The sequence below is a fragment of the Pestalotiopsis fici genome (genome assembly GCF_000516985.1).
Source record: "Pestalotiopsis fici W106-1 unplaced genomic scaffold PFICI_Scf_12, whole genome shotgun sequence".
NCBI classification, from domain to species: domain Eukaryota; kingdom Fungi; phylum Ascomycota; class Sordariomycetes; order Amphisphaeriales; family Sporocadaceae; genus Pestalotiopsis; species Pestalotiopsis fici.
This window is the reverse complement of record NW_006917102.1, coordinates 2,067,082-2,087,722: the sequence shown is the minus strand read 5'-3', so window position 1 is coordinate 2,087,722 and position 20,641 is coordinate 2,067,082. Positions and strand designations below refer to the sequence as shown.

The window sequence follows — 20,641 nt, the reverse complement described above, 5'->3', positions numbered from 1 at the left end:
CCGTTTGGAATACTCCGTAGGCTCTCGCTTTCTATGTCATACATCTGCTTGGGCATTTTCATCATGTATTTCTTATTGATCAATTTCCAACATGTATATCGAGTCCACGTGAACGTGCGATCTGAAGGGTGATGTATATTACAAGCCGCGCTTCACATCTGTATTGTCGATTTTGCCCATGCTTAGGTTTGCGTTCGCCTATGTGCCAAGGGCAAGAACTTTGAGTAGACGCCTGTCTTCTCGATATCGGAACCTCGGGAATCTAATGTAGTTTTGTCTTTCACGGCCTGTTTCACCTCAACATCGAACCGATGTTCTTCGAATTTCCACCAGGCAGCCCATCCCAGAAGAGTAACGACGGTCAGGGGGATGGTGACAGCCCAGTACATCCAAAAGTCTGGAGAGATCGAGCTTGATGAAGCAACAGCTCCTTCTGTATCCGAGTCGCTGCTCCTCCATTCAAACATGCCCATGCTGAATAATGTCTGGATATGGTTAATGATATTTTTTTTTGGTAACCTTTAGATGGACGGACCTACTGCTACAAAGGTTGCTGGCAGATACGCAGCAGTGATCAAGGCAATAATTTTCATTGATGTGCTATCCTTGCCTGCAGAGGCTGCCAGCCGTGCGCTGGTCTGTCCGTCGTCTTGTGCAATGGACGTGTACAACTTGAATGTATTCAAGTCAGTATTGACCATCAAAGCATAAAGACAGCCCTTGGATGCATCAGACCTACAATGTTGAGATGAAGTTGCATTCTAGCTTCAGACGTCTGCGTGACTTCGAGGCAAACTTCGCTGTAGCTTTCGACGTAATCGAGGGTTTCTTGAAATATCTGGGCTGGTATTCTCGGATGATTTGACAGCCTCGGACTTGTCTCAAGGATTCGTCGCAGGAACTTGACGCAGTCCATGTCCCATTGAGGGGAACGCTTCGTCAAGATGATTCTGGTGCTTATGGTGTTGATGAGTTGGGTAAGAATCTTGGCCTGTTCTCGTTGCAGCCGACCGTCGACGAACAGTTGGCCCATGAGACGCTCGCTCCGGAGACGGTCATTCAAGAGACGGTAACTCAAGAGGGTCTCATGCTCAGGATAGGTACCGCCATTACGAAGGACCTCACGGAGAGCCGTGTGGCCGTCCCATGGATCACTTCTCGTCACACCAATCATTTGCTCAAGCGATGTGATTCTCTGGCTGATTTGCTTGGTGATGTAAGATCGAATCAGACGCACATGCGTAATGAGAAGTAGACAAGGCAGGAGTAGAGGATGAGTCCAGAGGTTTCGGCATTCCTCCATCTGGCTAATGAGCTCTTCCAACCTTTGCGGTGGCTCCACTGCATCACCACTTCCATTATAACGGTCGAGTCCAAAACAATTTCCAAGAACTAGTGCTGTCGTGACGGCAGTGTCGAAATCATGAGAAACAGCGTAGCCACCAATTTCGCATTCTCTCCAGGGAGTCCTGAAAACCAAGCCTGCGCATTTCCATCAGTACTCAGCCTTGAACATTTCAAGTCGAACGCACCGAGCTTGGTACAATTATCAATAGTGCTTCCTTCGGGATATGTGTGAAGTGAGAATACCCCAGACCGCAACTGGAAGGAATTAAAGGCATGTGCAGGTAAGCTCAAGGCCTCGAGCACATTCGCTTTCACCAACACAGATGGAATATCCGCTCGAAACTGCGATTTGGGCTGAGTAAATAATACTCTGAGGCCGCCAGCCAACTTCCCAGGGCGCGACGGTTCAGATGGTGTTGCAAATGAATCTCTGCGCCACGCCCAGCTACCAACATTGGCCTCGTCGAGTGGCTTGACCGTCAGAGAGTCTGTATTGGCCTCTGAGCCCTGAGAAGCCGTTAGGAGATGCTAGCACAAAACACTTGGGTTCACGTTATCTACACGAATGCTTACATTGTTATATTGCCAAGCCTCCAAATAAGCATGATAGCTGCCCGATTCATCAAGAGGCGGCGGCTCCTGGAATGCCTTTAGCATGTTGTGTGCGAACAGAGCACCGCGTGGTTATTCTTTCAAATAAGTACAAATATTCGAATGCTTCTCACTGTCTACAGAGCAAAATTGCGGTCACAGAAGGCTGGATGAAATGCCCAAGTCGTATAGACCGGGCTGAAATTGCTAAAAATAGCAGACCCACCCCTGTGACCGTGCCTTGAAGCTCCCGATAGAGTCAGTACTCGTCCCGGAAAATCGTTCAACAGAAGCTCCTATAGCTGTCGGTTAACCAAAAAGCGCATGTCTTGAAGTAGACCCTATGCTCTATAGTAGGAGAAGCAGTCAGTTATTCCAGGCGAGCATTTGTTGAATCAACCCTACGGACGGCACAACCCCCGAGACCTAGCGCAATCCCGTCACACTAGACGGGAACAACCATCGACGCAACCTAACCCTGGCGCCTGAGCATAACCCCATCGACCTGTTGATATACGCTACATTACTTCGAGAATGCATATATTCCCTTACAGACAGTGTCCAAAAGCTTAGTACTTCGTCCATATTCTAATAAATTTTCACGACAAATTTCTCAATCAAAGACATACATTTTGCAGGCTTTTTTTGCGGTTGCAATTGGCAGTGTTCAGATGTGGTAACGCTTCCGATTGAGAAGTGTAGTCGAGGATTTGGCACTTGGCGTCCACTGAATTGATATATCTCCAATTTCCCTGGAGAAATATTTTGATGTTCACAAAACGGTGGGAGCTCTGACTATTTTCTTCCCAGCTAATAAGCACGATAAAATCAGGCCACAACGTTGTTTCAGATGCTCGTTCGAGCGCTGCAAAAAGGTTCACCGCTTTGCATCGGAATACTGGCTAGGCACATAGATCCAAGTACCAGATTCAATTTGTAAATCATCAAAGAGCCACCGATTCCGCAATATCCTCTTTTATCTTTTTATGCTTAACTTCTATTACTCTGAAATAGGAAGGTGAAAACTCACTTGGGGCTCTTTGCGATGCGGCTCGCGGCTTGTTGCGGTGGTCACACGAGTGCTCAAGCAGATGATGGTTAGGCAGATATGGCGTGCTCTATAGGCCTCATGGCGAACGGCTGTGGGCGCTATGCATGCCACGCCTCGATTGGTTCGCAACCTAGAAAAAGACAGCATGCCCAAGAATTGCGTGAACGATCGCCATCGACCGCCAATTCCTTAACAACAGCCCCGGTATATCGTATGGGGAGGGAAAAAGACCATGTTTACGTACAAGATAGACAGGGACCTTTTGGTCAAACACACAAAATCTCGTGATACACTTTGAGATCCAAGAAATACATGTCTTGTTTGACTTCCCTGGTAGCCATCCTTCGTCTCTTTGCCAAGACAAACGTCTGAATTGCGAATGTCCACAGATTGTCTTGGTATTTTCCCCCACCCTGTCGCGTAACGTTTAAACTGTACCGTACTTGCCGTCTGCTGGGGTTAAGCAATCGGCGGTCATTCGTTACATTTGGTTCGTATTTAAGCGTGAGCCTCTTTGGGGAGGAGTTTATCCTCTCCTCTCTCTCTCCTTCTTGTAATGTCTACTCAAGATACGACCGAGGAGACGCCACTCTTGCGCACCATGTCCAAAGGATCTTCGCGCGACCAAGATGTCGGCACCATAGCCCGCGATGAGACAGATCCCGTGGGTGAGGTGGTTCAGGCGTACGACGAATCTAGAAAGATAGGCATCACCGGCGCTGTATTCCTTATTTTAAACAAAATGATAGGAACCGGAAGTAAGTTTCACCTGGCCAAGACATCATACTCATACTGAAATTGACGTAAACAGTCTTTTCAACGCCATCGGGAATTTTTGCTGCTACTGGGTCTGTTGGAGTCTCAATCATATTATGGTTGGTCGGTATGTGGTGAAATCTCTCTGCCTCGCAATTGAAATATTACAAACATTGTCTAATTATGTCTGACATGGTTGCAGGTGGAATCCTCACATTTTGTGGTTTGAGCGTATTTCTCGAATTCGGCTTGGCGATTCCGCTGTCAGGAGGCGAGAAGAATTACCTAGAAAGAGTATATCGCCATCCGCGGTATCTGGCCACATGCGTCTTGGCCTCCCAGATGATTCTACTCGGCTTTTCATCTGGCAACTCGCTGGCCTTTGGGCGGTATATCTTGTTCGCTTCCGGGAGCACAGAGCCCGACGGCTGGGCCGCCCGTGGAATCGGCATTGCTTGCGCTACCTTTGCCGTCGGCCTACACGCCATCTTTCCCAAATGGGGCTTGCGGCTCGTCAATGTCCTCGGTGTCTTTAAAGTGATTGTTCTTCTACTGATTGTATTTTCCGGTTTTGCGGCACTGGCCGGCCGCCGTTTGGTCCCAGACCCGCACAACTTTGACGATGCCTTCAAGTTCTACAAGGGCGATGGATGGGGCGGCGGCGGCGCTTATGCATATGCCCAGGCTCTGCTTCGGATCATATACAGTTACAAGGGGTGGGAGAACGCCAACTACGTGATTGGTGAGCTGAGACACCCCAGGAAGACCCTCGCGGTTGCTGCCCCCATTGCTATCGGTGGTGTCACCATTCTATATATCCTTGCAAACGTGGCATACTTTGCCGCCATATCAAAGGAGGACCTGGCGACATCTGAAGTCATTGTGGCGGGAATCTTCTTCCGCAATGTCTTTGGTGACAGCGCAGCAGCACGAAGTCTACCAACCTTTGTGGCCCTGAGCAACTTGGGCAATGTGCTTGCCGTCAGCTTTGCCCATGCGCGGCTGAACCAGGAGTTTGGCAAAGAAGGATTGCTGCCATTCAGCAAGTTTTGGGCATCCGTGAAACCTTTCAACGCACCCGCAGCCGCTGTGAGTATTTACCATCTGCCCAGAAATGATTTTCAGCTGAAACGGTATAGCTCTTTTTACACTGGCTTGTCACTGTCATCATCTTGGTGGCTCCTCCGGCAGGTCCTGCTTACAACTTCATTGTCGACCTGTACACATATCCAGGAGCCTGGATCAATGCCTTTGTCGCCGCCGGACTGATCTACTTGCATTGGAGCAGATCTGAGAATTGGACATCACCGTGGCATTCGTACCTGCCAATCACGGTGCTGTATCTGCTGGCAAATGTATTTCTGGCGATTGTGCCGTTTATCCCACCAGATGGCGATTGGAACGCTGAAGGATACCCGTACTTTGTGTTCCCTGTCGTGGGCGTCGGCGTGCTGTTACTGGGTGCGGTTTACTGGGTTTGTTGGACAAAGATCTGGCCGGCAATTGGTGGCTACCGGATCGAGGCGCAGCGTATTATTGATGAGCAAGGCGTCGAGGTGATTAGATACAGAAAGGTCGATTTGAAGCATCGCCAGCAGTTTTAGCTCTAGGGAGAAACATATTTTGGTGCAAGTATGATAGAGAAGTGGGCATATGCATCCGAACGTACAAAATTCAGGTTATGGCGAGGAATTACCACCCGGCATTGATCTTTGGCCTTTTGACTTTCTGTTTTGGTATCCTAGGGTCGAATACAGCAATCCTCATAAACTTCCATCACAACGCTTGCCCCGAGAGGCACGACTCTCATTCAAGTTGTCCAGCACTAATATTGGCTGGCGACCAAGGACCACGTCGCATTGCTCAAACCCCCAACCCTTTCCCGTGATGTGAATCCTGTTCGGACCTACAACCAGTAAGGACAAAGTTCCTTTTCATTAAAAACCAAGGGTATCTTTATAACACAAAATCGCCTTTCCAAAGCTACAACAATCAAAACTCACCCGGATAAAGACAACAACGACATGAGTGTTGCCAAAGCCGTAAGCCACCGGGAGTCTGGTATGGCGAACCCGCTGCCAGAGTTGCCGTTCTGGGCACTATCCGAGACTTGCTGGCCCGTCGACGCCAGAACCTTCTGGCCCGACGGGTAGAGGATGTTGTAGACGGGTTCAGAAGTAAGGGTCACTGGGGTGCCCAAGGGATTCGCGCACGTCGCCTGGTTCGCGCTGGGCCAGTCCAGGGTGCACTCCTCGTCGTAGCCCCACGAGCATATCGAGTCGAGGATGTTGTACAGCACGTAGTTATCGCCGACCCAGTTGTCGTCGCCGCTCTCGGCCTCGAGGCAGCTAGCAAGAAAGTTCATCGAGTTGGAGGCGCTCAAGGGCAACTTGCTGTCGTCCGTGTGGATCAGGTCGGCGCACTCTCCCGCGTCCAGGTCCTCGTACTCCATCTCGACGGCGCCGCCGGCCGTGGGGTTGTCCAGGGCCGACTCTCCCGTGTACAGGTAGTTCCAGGCATCGTAAGACATGTCATAGGCGCCCTGCGACTGGTCGACGCGCAGCAGCTTGACGCTCCGCCCGGCATAGCTGACCGACACGCAAATGTTACTGCACGATACCGAGTCCGGCCAGTACGCCACCCGGTCTGTATCGATCTTGCACCCCAGGACCCCGATAGATGACGAGTAGCTGTCGTGGGGCGTCGCCCAGATTGTAGTCCCGGCAAGACCGCCACGTGCGCCGGCTAGGGCCGTCAAGGTGACGAGTGTGGTGCGTCTCATTGCGTAAATGTGTAATATAGTATAACGAAAGTAAACAAAAATGAGTGAATGTGATGGGACTGTCTCGGGGGGAAGCAGAACAGCGGCTCGCCCTTGCTTTCAAGTCTGAGCTTTCCTCCCAGAGTCCTCTTTGAATAACGAATGACTTGTGATGATTCTCAAATTAGATAGTTGCAAATGAGCGACATGTCGGTCTTCATGCAGTCATGTGTATGTGTGTCTCTGCCTCCCACGTCGGCGGTGTGGTCGTGAGACTCCGGGGGATGCGACTCCCAACCGCGCGGTTTTTCTCTCTCTCTCTCTATCCCTCGCAGCAAACTCTCGTGAGATGTGTGAGGTTCGCAAAGAGAGAAAAAGAGGAATGAAAGTAGGCGAGGGCTACGCGCGAATCACTCGCATATGCACCCGCTGGGAAAACCAAGACACCCCTTCCGACGACCGACCGACGAGGCCCTGACCTGCATGGGCTGGGCGCTGAGTGCTGCTGCTGGGCATGCAGGTGCTACATCACTAGTAATTACACTGGCACAACCCCAAGGCCCTTCTGATGTCGAGTTAGACCATGGGCTGAAATGAGGCGGGTCCACCGCAAGGGCCAAGAGGGGTTTAGGTTAGGACCCCGAAGGAAGATCTCGCTGGGATCTCAGGGCTTCAGTGGACTCTCAGGGTGCCTGTCACCCGCAGCGCTCTACCTTGACCCAGGCACAACGGACGCTTTAACCCCTCATGGCCGCTAGGGCGAGACGAACCAACAAGGTTAAAATTACGCCTCCAAATCTTGAGATAAGCATGAAAGTCGAAAGTCAATCGACTATATGGCAGCTTGGTCCGACCATGTGGTTTCTCCACGCAAACAGTATGCAATTCTTGAGCCTATATGAGCACGACGGTTGCATATTTCTAGGCCCGTTATACAAGAACAAAAACCTTGATATTTTCCTTTCTTTCTTTCTTTCAATCTACCGCTCATGCTTAGAGTCTCAAGTTGTCGACGTACATCATGATGTAAAAATCTAGTCTAATTTCTTGCCCATACCTATGTACCTACTTAGTTCCCGATCGCACATTGATTTATATACAAGCTACAGCTTAGCCTTTCCGCCAGTGAGCAGATCCCACTCATGCTGTCCAAAAGGTACGTAACTCGACCCCTTGCCATTGTCACTTATCCAAAAGATGGGATCGCCCTTGACTTTGGCTGGGTCGATGCCCTCGTTCTTGAGCGGCACCTTGTTCTGCTTGTTATTGTGCGTCGCCGAGCGTTCCTTGATTTGCCGGATAAAGATTGGGACGGCATATTTGGGTAGGTGAGTCCGGGAGTGTCTGTTTCTTCATGTTAGCTCTCTTGATTATTTCCGTCTTTTTTTGTTTTGAATGCAACATACTTCAAGAGCCCATCGTAATCAAAGCTCTTGTTGGCCGGGTCTATGTAGATTGCTGCCATGCCGGCTTTGCCATCGTGGCCCGGGATACCCACTCCGTAGACGGTGGCCTCGGAGACACCTGGGTAGCGCCCAAGCACTTCAGACACCTCTGCGGTGGAGACATTTTCGCCTTTCCATCTGAAAGTATCTCCCAGTCTGAATAGAATGTCAGTATACTCGATATGGCCTCGCCGCAATTGGCCAAACTCACCTGTCCATGAAGTACCATCGACCATCAGTGTCTCGTCTCAACGCGTCGCCGGTTCTGTAGTATACGTCGCCTTTCTTGAAGACATCTTGCACAAACTTCTTGTCGGTAGCTTCCTGGTTACCATGGTAGCCCACAAAGGGCGGAGTGTATGCGCTGGGATGCGCAACGAGTATCTCGCCTCCCGCCTCATACGGCACTCTGGTGGCAAACCCACTCTTGGGATCCCGGGCAATCTCGCCAGTGTCTGGGTCGATTGCAACCGGAATGTAGGTGTCGTGGTACCGGTTCCTTAGCAAAAGACCATGATGACCCACACTGTGAGCGTGGAACTCGCCTCTCGCTGGATTGTCCAATGCAAGCACACCTTCCGTGCTGTTGAAGAACTCAAAGATCTTTTCGATACCAAAGCGATCTCGGAATGCCTTCCACACGTCTGGCCTCAAGCCATTTCCGTAGATGGAGTGCACATTGTGGTCCTTGTCCCGGGGAGACGGGGGCGCAGCAAGCAGGTATCGCAGAGTTTCGCCCACATAGGCGAACCAAGTGGCTCTCGAGGCACGAATGTCGTCCCAGAAGCCAGAAGCGCTGAATTTCGGTGCAAGACATAGAGTAGTTCCAGTCTGACAAGCTAGTAAGCACACAAAGTCACGCTGAGGAGGATATTGCTTGATCAACTCACCAAGATTTGCGTCATTCCACTGATGCCACCAGTACCATGATACAATGGCTGTCATCTGGTCAGTCCAATATTTTGTTGTGTATCCCGTGAAAATTTAGACTACTCACCATGCAGTCGTAGTAGCGCTCGTTTTCACCCTGAACAATGGCAAAACCACATTGTCTCTAAATATCGTCAGCCTAGTTCTCCTCTGGACAAGAAGCATGACTCCTACGCTGACTCCCGCATTGAATGCAGCTGCCGCAGGGACAATACAGGCCTTTGGCATGCCAGTTGTGCCACTATTCAATAATCAGTCATCATGAATCGCCAGCTTGATTAGGAAGCAACAACAACAGACCTGGTATAAAATAGACCAAAAGGCGAGCCGGGCTTGACGTCCTCTCTCAACTTGTCGGGGGGTCTCTCTGTCCTTGTGGCGTTGATATCCGCCCTCACGTCGCCGAGGGTGATGACCTTGACGCCCTTTTCGGCCAATTCGCCCTTGACCTCTTCGATTCTCTCCAGCAGCTCCGGTCTTCCGTCAGCGAGTATGAGCGGGGCATTGCTGATGCCCAAGCAGTGCAGCAGCGCCGCCTTGGTGAGATTGTGGTTGATCATGGCTGGCGCGGCTCCAATGGCAAAGAGACCCAACCAGGCAAAGATGAAGTCGGGACTGTTGCCCATGAAGAGTGCAACCAGGTCCCCAGGCTGTACGCCCTGAGCGAGGAAGAAGTGCGCAAACTGGTTCGCCCGCGAGTACGTCTCAGCCCACGTGAAGCTGCCAGGGCGCCACCAGATACATTCTGCGTTTGGCTTGGTTTGAGCTTGATGCTCAAAGAAGTAGTAGGGAGATACCCGCTTATCATGGACTAGATGCGGCTCCGTTAGTGATACTGCAGAGATTTGGTTGCAGCATGTAACCTACTTGCTTTCTGCAGCAACTTGGCAGCCTTCTTCTTGCCCCTAATGAGGGCCCAGTCCTTGCGGATATGATACTTGGCGTCGATGTAGGCAAGGCCAGCCGTAGTGGCGGCAACTGATGCAGCTATTCAGGGCCGTTAGTAACCACGTCACCGGCATATGGTGGGGTAAGTCAGATCGTTCAGAGAGTGGAAGGAGGGAGAGGGTGGGAGGACTTCTCACCAACTGCCGCCATGTCTGTGTATCAATCAACCACGAGTGGGTGAGCGAGTGGGTGAGCGAATAAATGGCGATGCACACAATGTCGAGGGATTGTCGTTTGACAAGATTGACGATATTTTGAATTATGAAGATATTCGTATGGCTAAGTAGCACTGGGACGACAAGAAGCCGGATCCGATTGATTGAAGCTCGATCGGGATGCGTAGACGCGCGACCTCCTTAGGCGGGTCTTATCCATTTTAACCCGGCAAATCGAACCTCGGGGAAGGCAATGCGCGACGGCAGTTCTGGGGAAAGTTTCAGAGGCGCGGACAGGGGTTGCGTGGCACCCTGGGGCGCTTGCTGGTGCTGTTTACCCATTGGAACTTAGAAAAAATACCGAGCACACTCAGCAGACAAGGAGAAATATTACCCGGGCTGACCCCCATCCGCTATTCGGGCTACTGAAGACAGGATCGCTTTCCCCCCTTGCTACTGGAGGCACGAGAAAGAAAAAAAAAAGGATACATCATTTTAATTACCATAGGCAGTTCTATCCTGTTCTTCTTCTTGATTGAAATTTGAGATTATTGCTTGGTGCGCAATTAAATTGCATGAAATATACACATCTGTGGCTCGGTTGTGTAGGTGCGCTATATTATGCGGTACCTGCCTACTAGGTAGTATTAGCGGGTGCCAGGCCAGTAAAGCTACAATTATTCTTCCTCTTCCTCTTTCACTACTTCAACACAATACCCCAAAGCAACTTGAACTTCGGGTTTTAGCCAATGATGCAAGGAAAATTCGCTCAACTTCGTACATACAATAAAAAGGCCTATGAGTGAGTACAAATCAATTCTTAACTCGGTACACGGAGTAGTGAAAAAAGTTATAAGAAATCCCTTATTTGTGGTAGCCCGGATAGCGGCGTGTCAGCCGGATAACATTTCTCCAGAAAAGAACCGCCACCGGTTGCTTCCCAATTCTATCATGGGCAGTCATCAGGTAATTGATTTGATGTTTGCAAACACTTCAGTTGGACAGAATTCGATAGAATTTCGGTGCTTCTGGTAATGGGGTGCGATCTCAAGGGACCATGACTGGTCTTTGATTGTCGCATAGCGTCCCCCGTAGGTAAGATGCACTCGTTGAATATCTAGGTTAGGTAGGTATTCGCGAGAATAACGAACTGAAGTCTCATTACGACTTGGCCACGGGCATACGTGTATATATACATATACTATTCATGAGTCTGCATTTATACATATCAAAGTTGATTGTCTTGGTCAAAGTATCCGATTCAGAAGTCCAATTCCTTACGTACCTTGGTATTTTATTTACCCTCTCATCGTTTTACCAATGGCAACGGTACTGCCGACGCGTATCGTATTCAGAAACAAAGTAAAGACCTCTTTACAGCACTGGGGATCTTCCGCACGACCCCGCCGCTGTAGCAGAAGCCTATTTCGTTATCCTTACTATCCTGTACTGTCCTTCCGATTGACAATCCTAGTTATGGTTTGAAACCGGGAGGAATGAGCCTGAGTTATATTTGAAAATGTCATTTGTCGTTTTCCTTCCAGCTTGCCCATCTTCACGTCAATATCCTTAATTGTCAATGATGAGGAAAGGATCAAAACGAGATCCGATGACTTTGATGTCCACAGCAACATCTTCCCTTTCCAAAGTATCGCTTGGTCGGGTTCGGAAAAGATGAGTTCAACATTGTAACGAGTTTTATTTCCACTTTTTATGGAATCTGGGAGGAACATATCCACCCCATTCGCCAAGAGTTGTGGGCGCTTGAGAAGTCCCAATGATGATCTGGAAAGGTCATCTCCAATATTTTCTCTTCTTCAAGATTGTAGAGATAGTGAAGGTAATTTCGGGCAGTCTTTTCATGAGAAAAGTTGAGTGTTAATCGCCTATCGCTTATTGAAGGATTAACCTGGAGTGACATTGCGACTTGAACGTTGGAGTCTGATTTGACCAAAATTAAAGTTGTGCTAGAGTGCGATTCAAAGCCCAGGAATACGGCATGTGTAAGAAATGGTAATATATATACTTGTGCTTTACCTCGAGACGTGAATTATTGAATTCGTGCGATGTGGCGGCCATGCCCTTCTCACAAGTACATGCGTGCCACGTGATAATGAAATACACGCATATCACATGGCTTGCCCTTCCCCAGCTGCAGCGCAGCCCCATGAACGAAACTATATTTCAACAGAACGATAAGGCTACCTACTGTAGTAGCTAGAAGCCAGGTCAAACTGTGACGGTATGACGTACATTGAATCAATTTGGAGAATGGCCATTGTGTGCGTTCAACTGTGTTTCTTCCCATATTATCCTAGCTTTAATATTTGCGAGAGTTTCATACAAAACGAATCTTTGTCTCCATCGTAGCCTTTGATACATTTTATTTACAAAGTACCCATGTTTCACCATATGCTCAGACATGCCCGCAGGAAACCTGATGTCGAAGTTGGGCTTCTGGCCCTTGATTTTGAAGATGATTCCTGGATCAGGAGTCACCACAGACGCAATCTGATAGAAAGGATTGTTTATCCAGACGATGTGAAGAAATCCACATACAGAATCAACATTTCAGAACTGCAACGCGTTCATTTGCGCAAGTTGCAGCACAGACTATTGCAGCATGCTGTTGACCTTCGATATGGGGCTACAGAGCCCGCAGATTGGGCCAGCGATCTTCGGCAATACGGTGAGCGCACCTTTCGGGTCAAGGAGCATCATCATCATCACGTACAAGCCAAACTCGATTGATCTGCCTCTGCTAATAAACCATGAAGTACAAGCCTTGCAGGACCATGAGTACATGGGAAAATTTATCTGGCAGTCTGGCGATCCATTTATTATCACTGGCGAGCGCTATATTGATCGCTGCATGTTGGATGTCGCCATGAAAGACTTGGAAAACGATAAAGGTTCCCCGCGTCAATCCAAGCCGACTCGCAAATGGGAAGACTCCTCCGTGTATCCGGCGCCAATTGGAGGAACTCGAGATGTCAACTGTGAAACAATTTTTTGGGAAGGTTTCTTTCAGCGCATGCTTCTCGCCATCCTGGGCGGTATCTTCCTGGTCGGACCAATGTGGCTGATGGTTCTTCATAACACACTGTACACTGCTCTTATTACGACTACTGTGTGCATCCTCATATTTGGTGTATTGATGGCGTTATCACTGACGAAACCAATGGACGTTATGGCAAGTACTGCAGCCTATGCAGCCGTGTTGGTGGTCTTCGTGGGCCTCACTGTGGATGGTGGCAATGCCGCTTGAAGTGCCTTGAATTGATTGCATGTCTCGCTGTCACGGTCTCCTATGGCGTTATAAGGAAAAGTAAGGATTGAACCATTTCATTTTTGATTGTCTATCTAGCTAAAGCGCGAAAGCGACCAAAGCCACGATACTGCAAATTAGTACAGAAAAAGAGATCAATGATACCATGATGCGTGACGCGTGATATCATTACCAATACTACCACTTCTCCTTGGGAAATCTCCTTGAAAGAAAAGAAATGTTGTACACCCTAAGCCAAGGAAGGGGTATTGATGCATTTACATAAATATGTAGGCAACTCCACACTGATCCATAATAACCAAAGGAAACCTCGCCATCTAGAGAATGAAATTTGAGTCTAGTATCTCAGTTCGACGCGCGTGAAACGCTTCTTCATTGTGTCGTCAAGCCAATCGCGCTGCTTGCTTGGTGGGCCCTGGCGCTTCCACATGTCTTGGCCAGTGAAGCTCGGCACCGGAATCGTGGAGGGAGGCGTCTTGGTCTGCTTGCGGGCTGAAGCACATGGTACCTCAGGCAAGCTCGAAGCTGTATGGCTTGTGGGCTGGCCTGCGGGAGGTGCCCACATATTCGCAGCAAGGTTCGATGAGGACGGCACTGATTCGGACCAGAGAAGTGGCTGCTTAGAGCTAGTTTGAGCGAGTGTGGGAGTGCCCTTCACGGACCCGTACATGGCAGGGTGCACATCAGTGGCTGTTGTTGTCATTGAGCCAAAGAAGACGGGATGACGGGTGGACACGTCGTGTGCAGGACGTTGGGAGCGAGCAATGGCCTCACGAAGCTCCTCATCCCACTGAGCGGGGAGGACCTGTCCCCGGGAGAAGCGGTTGTTGGGGTAGCTGGCGGAAATGGCTTCGTTGAGAGCCATTGACCATTCCTTGGGTGACCACGGCCTGCGCACAATCTTGGGAGCGATGTGGCTGGCCTTGATGGCCTCCTCCAGAGCCGCATCCCAGTCCTTCTCAGAGACAATGCTTGGGCGACGCACTGAGCGCTTCGGTGTGCGCACAACCTTCTTGCGAGGCACCTCATCCAGGTTCTTCACGATGAAAGCCTCATCTGGTATCTCGGGGATTTGCGGTAGTGCAGCATCCTCGGGGGTGCTTGGGATCTCAGGCTCGGCCTTCTTTCTTCCAAAGAAGCCACGGAAACCGAACATGCTAGAAACCGATGGTGCAATAGTTGATGCCTTGGTGCTAGTCGTCCTAATAGAGGATGCATCCGTGACAGGAGAGGGCAGTGCAGAGCTTGTAGACGCGATAGATGCGACCGAGGGGCTTCTGGGTCGCACCGAAGAGATTGTAATCCAGTCAGCTTCAACAGATGCAGTACGAGTGGGTGACCAGAGACGGGTAGACTCCAGCTGCGGCAGAGGTGCATCGACCGAACGTGACTTTGTGGTCATGTCCAACGCGGCAGGGGAAGCTGATGTCGTGCGCCACTGTTTTCTAGTCGAGTCCATCTTGAAGAGACCTTGAGAGGATGTAGCGGGCTTGCTAGCAGTCACCTTGGATGAGCACAGCTTGATCCAGTTGACTTTGGCTTTCTTATCATCCGTTGCCTTCCAGAAGCTCGATGTCTCGAGTCTGGGGAGCGGAGCATTTGACTTTCTTGGCCTGGTCACCATATTCAGAGCTGCTGGCTCGACCGTCGTGGTCCTGTAAGTCTTACGGGTGACATCGAGCTGGAATAGAGTTGTTGTATTTGCAACACGGACAGAAGTCGAAGACCACAGGGTTTGGCGCTTTCCTGTTGAACGTGCAACTAGCTTTGGAACATTCTTCCACAGACCTCGTGTTGTGAGTGTCTGGAGAGGTTCCTTGTTAGTACGCGGCTTCTTGATCATGGCAGCCGCAGGAGGGGTAGCTGATGTTCTTCGAAAGTCGGCTCGAGCAGTCTTTGCATTGAAGAGGCCATCAAGGTGGGCTTGGGGAAGTAGAATGGGTTTCTCCCACATGAAGCTCCGTCTTTGGTGCTCTACGTCATTACCTTGTCTTGCGGAAGTAGTCTCTGGAACTTTGAGCTCTAGCAGTGGGCTGGCCCAAAGCAGTGAGGTCCTTGACGTAGGGGTAGTCGCTACAGGAGTCCAGAGTGAAGTACTCTCTATCTTGGCAGGCTCTTCAACACGCGAATTCGATCGTGTAAGCACTTCGGGGCCAGGCATGTATTCCAACCAGATTGCCAGATCTGGTTGAGGCAGGCCGAGGTGGTGTCCAGTTCCAGAAGACCTTGAATGAGGGGTCCAAAGCAAAGGCTTGCCATAAGTCTTCAGTGAAGCAGGCATCCATAGCTGATTGCTCTCAAGTGTTATTGCTGGATCCGAAAACTGACTTCGCAGTCTGACTGCCTCGGCATCCGTTGGGATGTAGCTTTGCCACACATCGTCGGCTGGCTGAGTTAGACCAAAGCTTTCACGAGAAGCCCCAGACTTGGTGTCAAACTCCCATAGGAAGGTCTTGGTAACTTCATCATGAGGCTTTGGAAACAGTGCAATCGTTTCTCTGACTGCATCCTCTTCAGACACCATGTTGAAGTCTTCGTCGTATTCTTCAAGTTGATCTTCCGATGTTCGCTCAGCCATGTAGTCATCGATGACCGATGGACTAAATTCCGATGGGAACAGGCTCTCTCTTGACGGCACACTGGTTTGAAGCAATCCAGCAATCTCCCAGAGAGTATTTTCATCGAATTCGTCACCGCTGTCCTCATATTCGTCGTCGAAGTTGTCGCCTTCGTCTTCTTCATCATAGTCATCGAAGAAGGACGATTCGTACTCGTCCGCCTCGAGCTGCCTCGCCCGGGCCTCCAAAGAGGCACTGATTCGTGGTCCACCACTGGTCATTGTGCCTGGCATGGCCATGAAAACCTGGCTTGGGCGCGGCTGCACGGTGGCATTCGCGCTGCGCTCGCCCCAGGGAAACTGGAAGATACCGAGCGTGCCACGCTTATCCGGCAGAGGTTCCGGGCTTTCGACTGCTTCTTGTTAGCGATACTTGGAGAAAAAGAATTTTAGGGCTGTATGTAGTACGACTTACGAATATCTGGAAGAAGCGTCACACGTTTGCTTCGTCGAGGCGGGCGCTGGGTGAGAGGGCGAGCTTTGACTGGCTTCGCAGGCTCAGAGGATGGCTGCGGTGTCTTTTGACCCCATAGACCAACGCTACGTTCGGACTTGGCAGATGAGAGCGGCTTCTGCCATAACCTAGTGCTATAAATCTTGAGGGGTTCTGCACTTTTTCTGATCGCCGGGCGTACAGACAATCCCGGCAACTCCACCGGATCTTCGGACTCTGGTCCCTGGATAGGTGCTTCCCACATCAGCCCGGCTGCGGATCGGATCTTGGGCGGATTGGGCTGCCACAAGTGAGAGATTTGCTTAGTAGCAGGCGGCTCATATGTCCTGGCACTCAGAAGTTGAGCTTGAAATTCCATCTCATAATCAGAAGTGTCGCTTTCCGGAGGCGTAGGGCTGCCGAGATCAGCCTTGGAAATAGTGAAAAAATTCAAGCTGCTGCGGCTCATCAATAGCTCTGGGGCATTCTCTGCAAGTTCCAATTCGGCTGCTGCTAAGCGCATCTGGAATATACTCTCGCGCTGGCTTCCAGAATTATAGGCCAATGATGCTCGAGTAGCAGTCACAAGGTCTTCCTTTGACACATTAGCCCTGCTCAGGCGAGCACGTCGGGAGGCTCTGCGCTCAGCAAGCGCTGAAGAGATAGACTGCGGGCGGGTGCTTGATTTTGCTGGGCTGTAGATCGAGATTGGTCGAGAATCAGTCTGCAAGGTAGATATCGAGTCGCGATCCAGGTTATTCTGCATAGTCTGCCAGCGGCTCTCCTGTTGACCCATTTCAAGCTCCAAGTCCTCGAGGAGGGCCATCCGCCTGCCCTCACTACCAATCGAATCTCGGTTGGGCTCATCAAACCTTTGTAGCTGTGCCTGAATCTTGTTGTAAGCTGCGTTTGGTGACTCCATTGGTGAGGGTTCAGCAGTGTGTATGACAACAGCGCCCTTCTGGCTGGCTGTACGCAAGAGTAGTGGCGTAGGTGGAGGCATCTTTCTTGACTTGACCCTTTCCTTTCTAGTCGAGAAAGTGGGACATTCCTCACCAACACGGTGATGCCATTTGGACAGCCTTTGCTCAATCTGTGGCACATCAGGTACTGACTCGTCATCGAGGAAGAAGGACTGTCGATTAGCTGTCGAATGTTCCGATGATGTATCAAGCATCACTGTCATCACCTCATCTCCAAACCCGCTCAAAATGGACGGTACTTTGGAGTCCTTCTTGATGTATGTTGACCGTACATTGAGGCGAGTAGCCGACATGTCTATTGCGGCGACTGGTGAATGTACTGATCCCCAGTCGGTCGTGCCATCATCGTGTGTCCTTCCCACAGTAGATGCAGTCAAACTCGAGTATCGCAGAACAGGAATGACTGGTGAAGACTGTCGCCTGTTATCAGACATGTCAAGAGCAGCGTCATTAGTTGGGACAACGCCAGGTGACCTAAAGGTGCTCAATCCATCCACCACAATTGTGTTCGTTTCAGAGATGTCCCTGCTTTCATAGTCTCCAACGCCAAGAATGCTCTGAGTTCGAATACTGGTGCGATCAGTAGCTGTCGTCTGCGTGAATCTGCGCTCTCCATCAATTTTGGGTGCGTTCTGGGTGAGCGGCGAGCCATTGAGAAGTGGTAATGTCGGAGGCAAAGGGGGCATCTCTGGCACCGAGGACCTCCTCTTCATCATTGGTGTCGAGGCAACGGACGATGCACTGGGGGGTCCGGTATAGAACAAGGACATCTTTTCGTCAAATGTCATGCTCTTGGTATCATTTGGATGGGGCCTTTGGACCTCTCCAAGGCTTTGTGGTGGCGGGGGAAGTGGTGGCAATTGGGTCGGGCTTCCTGCTTGTGATTGGAGAATCGACCGTCTGTTCAGGATGGAACCCGCCGATTTTGATCGTCTATGCCCTGCTGACACTTCTGCTGGGAACACCAAACGGTCTTTGTCGCCCTTTCGCGGAATTGGGCGCGGGCGGTGGACAACCGAGTTGGAGGATTTCAGTGGCGAGCGTGGTGTCTTGGTAGCTGTGGCGCCCTGGATTATGTCGTTTACATAGGTGGGATCATCGTAGGTGATCTTGTTGATAAACATGACAGTCTGGCCTTGTTCGGTCTCGCTGTCTTCAGAGGTCCTCTTTACTGTCTGAGCACGTGGGTTGGAGGGCAGGCCATTCGTCGGTCGTCTCTGAAGAGGCGTTTTCACAGGCTCAGGTACTTTGACTGGCGCTGGTTCCGGTGGTGGCTGCGCGCGAGGAATAGGAATACGGAACGGCTGGCCCGGAGTTATGGGTTGGAAAGTCGAGGCCTTGTTTGGAGTCTTTGCTGGTATCGCGGTCGGCATGACCTGTCGCGGGGACCTTCTTCTCAGCTCTTCATTTCCTGGTGATAGCTGAGCAGAAGAAGACGAGGCGTTTCCTTCGACAGACAGACCACCGCTTTTTGCTGTCTTGTTCGAGTTTGTGCGACCAATTTCCGTGAAAGACTCTTGCTCAATTTCCTGGCGCTTGATACCCGTGGAACGCATCGAAGGCTCTTCCTTTTGCATGACCGGAGGCTTTGGAGCTGGTCTATTTGCTATTAATGCTGATTTCCTCCGGGCATATCCATCCCTCCTCTCTTGCTCATTCTTGGCAGCAGTCGCGAGATCTATAGTTGGAATCTTGTTGAAAGCATCCTGCGTCTCGGGCTTATCGATCGGAATTGGAGCAGAGATGACCAGTTTTCCCTTGGTCATCTTGCGAGGGGGGTTCGACTTGCTTCGTTGTGGCAAGTCGATTCGGGTTCGCACCTCACTTTGCAATGTGACCTGATCTACCGTATTGGATCGTGGCGGAGGGAACAATTGCCCTCGCACGGGAACACCACCGATGCCCGTCACACCAGTAACAGGACGCGCGAGGGTAGGCAGCGTTGATGCGTTGCCATTCTTGGGCGCCAGTTCAGAGTCTGGAAATCCGGTCACCACCATGCTTCCCGTTCCCTTCACTTCGGCGTATCGTGATGGCGGATACTCATCAGAACTGGATGTGGAAATGTCCAAATTCCTATTCATGGTTTGCGGTGTTGGTGAATCCGGAGTCAGTGGTCGTCGTGGTTGAGTCGTGGGTAAAATACTAGATAGTATTGTCACCAAGGCTGAGAGTTCAAGTTAGCGGTGTTGATGTCAAACCAAATGTACAAATACTCACATGTCAGTATGAGTAGTCCAATAGCCGGGAGAGTGGTTCTAAAGAACATGTCAATCGTGCTCATGCCAAGAAGCAAAGTGACGCTTGTCTATAACATGATTCATGTCAGTATGTTGTAGCACCTGTACGACGAGAAAGTATTACTGACCCCCATCCATATAGCAAGAGCTGCCAGGATAAGAAGGACCGTCTTGCCAGACCTGGCGCTCAAAGCAAGCGCAGCAATGGCTGTCAGGATCACGGCATCCAGAGCAATGACCGTGATGGCAACTGGTTCTATGCTTGACAGCGGCACGCAAGTGGAGTTGAATTGTGGTTTAGTCACGCCCACAAAGACCATTCCCACGACGAAACGTGCGAGCAAGAGCACTTGGGTTGCTAGTCCAGCCGCCGACTTCCGCCCATCCTTTGCTATTGCCCAGATGAGGAATTGCTCGATCGATACGCGTGCAAGCTGATCAAAAAGCGACGAAATGCTGACGGCGGCTTGGCAAGTTGAAGATGCAGTCGAGTCTATCAAAGTAGCAAGAAACTCAACCTGTGCCCATAGGGCCGATGATGCTAGGAACAAGATGAGGGCCAGCCTCAGGCCGTCCCGAAAGATTGTTGAGCCATGGCCTTTAATGTAGAGAAAGAGCCCAGCCGACGCCGTATTAACAAGAATACCACTGCATCATCCAGTGTTAGTAGTGAAGAGGGTATCATTGACTTGTTTCCTTTGGGCTGATGCGAATCGTGACTTACAAGAAGAAGGCCGCGATCAAGGCCTGTACAGTCCCTGAGATGGCCATGACGGCGCGACCGACTCACCGGCGTCCAGCGGCCGAGAAGAGAAGACAAAGACCCAGTCAATGGGTATGTTGGATTATAGGAGTCAAGATGAAAGAAACATAATGAGAAGTGTAAACATCACAACGACATATCCGACGATGCCATCACATTCAAGCCAGGCTGGGGCAGTGTTGAGAGAAAGGTAAGGGGGGGCTACAAGCACGGCGCAATAGAAGGAAACAGCTATCATGGGATCGCTTCTGACAAGCTGCTTGATGATCGCGCTGTCTGCAACGGGTGGCTCGACTGCCTCCCGGACCTACAGACCTAAACCTCCTTGGATG

The 20,641-nt window shown here is 50.5% G+C and overlaps 6 protein-coding genes across 6 annotated transcripts; 2 read left to right on the top strand and 4 right to left on the bottom strand.

The window, feature by feature from the left end:
* Nucleotides 1-182: 182 nt before the first annotated feature.
* On the bottom strand, nucleotides 183-2,004 carry PFICI_14368 (uncharacterized protein; the record flags this gene model as incomplete). Its single annotated transcript, XM_007842949.1, has 5 exons — nucleotides 183-485; nucleotides 540-671; nucleotides 740-1,482; nucleotides 1,533-1,854; nucleotides 1,921-2,004. 5 exons carry the CDS (start codon nucleotides 2,002-2,004, stop codon nucleotides 183-185), a joined length of 1,584 nt encoding a protein of 527 aa, XP_007841140.1.
* Nucleotides 2,005-3,545: 1,541 nt separating this feature from the next.
* PFICI_14367 (uncharacterized protein) lies at nucleotides 3,546-5,349 on the top strand (the record flags this gene model as incomplete). Its single annotated transcript, XM_007842948.1, has 4 exons — nucleotides 3,546-3,747; nucleotides 3,801-3,872; nucleotides 3,948-4,834; nucleotides 4,885-5,349. 4 exons carry the CDS (start codon nucleotides 3,546-3,548, stop codon nucleotides 5,347-5,349), a joined length of 1,626 nt encoding a protein of 541 aa, XP_007841139.1.
* A 395-nt stretch (nucleotides 5,350-5,744) lies between these two features.
* Nucleotides 5,745-6,527, bottom strand: PFICI_14366 (uncharacterized protein; the record flags this gene model as incomplete). Its single annotated transcript, XM_007842947.1, has 1 exon — nucleotides 5,745-6,527. One exon carries the CDS (start codon nucleotides 6,525-6,527, stop codon nucleotides 5,745-5,747), a length of 783 nt encoding a protein of 260 aa, XP_007841138.1.
* Nucleotides 6,528-7,609: 1,082 nt separating this feature from the next.
* Nucleotides 7,610-9,979, bottom strand: PFICI_14365 (uncharacterized protein; the record flags this gene model as incomplete). Its single annotated transcript, XM_007842946.1, has 9 exons — nucleotides 7,610-7,850; nucleotides 7,913-8,107; nucleotides 8,163-8,782; nucleotides 8,842-8,889; nucleotides 8,949-9,005; nucleotides 9,056-9,122; nucleotides 9,182-9,692; nucleotides 9,749-9,868; nucleotides 9,967-9,979. The coding sequence occupies 9 exons, from the start codon at nucleotides 9,977-9,979 to the stop codon at nucleotides 7,610-7,612; spliced, it is 1,872 nt and encodes a 623-aa protein (XP_007841137.1).
* Nucleotides 9,980-12,384: 2,405 nt separating this feature from the next.
* PFICI_14364 (uncharacterized protein) lies at nucleotides 12,385-13,252 on the top strand (the record flags this gene model as incomplete). The annotated part of the gene is made up of 2 exons (XM_007842945.1): nucleotides 12,385-12,673; nucleotides 12,762-13,252. 2 exons carry the CDS (start codon nucleotides 12,385-12,387, stop codon nucleotides 13,250-13,252), a joined length of 780 nt encoding a protein of 259 aa, XP_007841136.1.
* A 358-nt stretch (nucleotides 13,253-13,610) lies between these two features.
* PFICI_14363 (uncharacterized protein) lies at nucleotides 13,611-20,317 on the bottom strand (the record flags this gene model as incomplete). Its single annotated transcript, XM_007842944.1, has 5 exons — nucleotides 13,611-16,243; nucleotides 16,306-19,473; nucleotides 19,527-19,614; nucleotides 19,675-20,194; nucleotides 20,271-20,317. The coding sequence occupies 5 exons, from the start codon at nucleotides 20,315-20,317 to the stop codon at nucleotides 13,611-13,613; spliced, it is 6,456 nt and encodes a 2,151-aa protein (XP_007841135.1).
* Nucleotides 20,318-20,641: the final 324 nt, after the last annotated feature.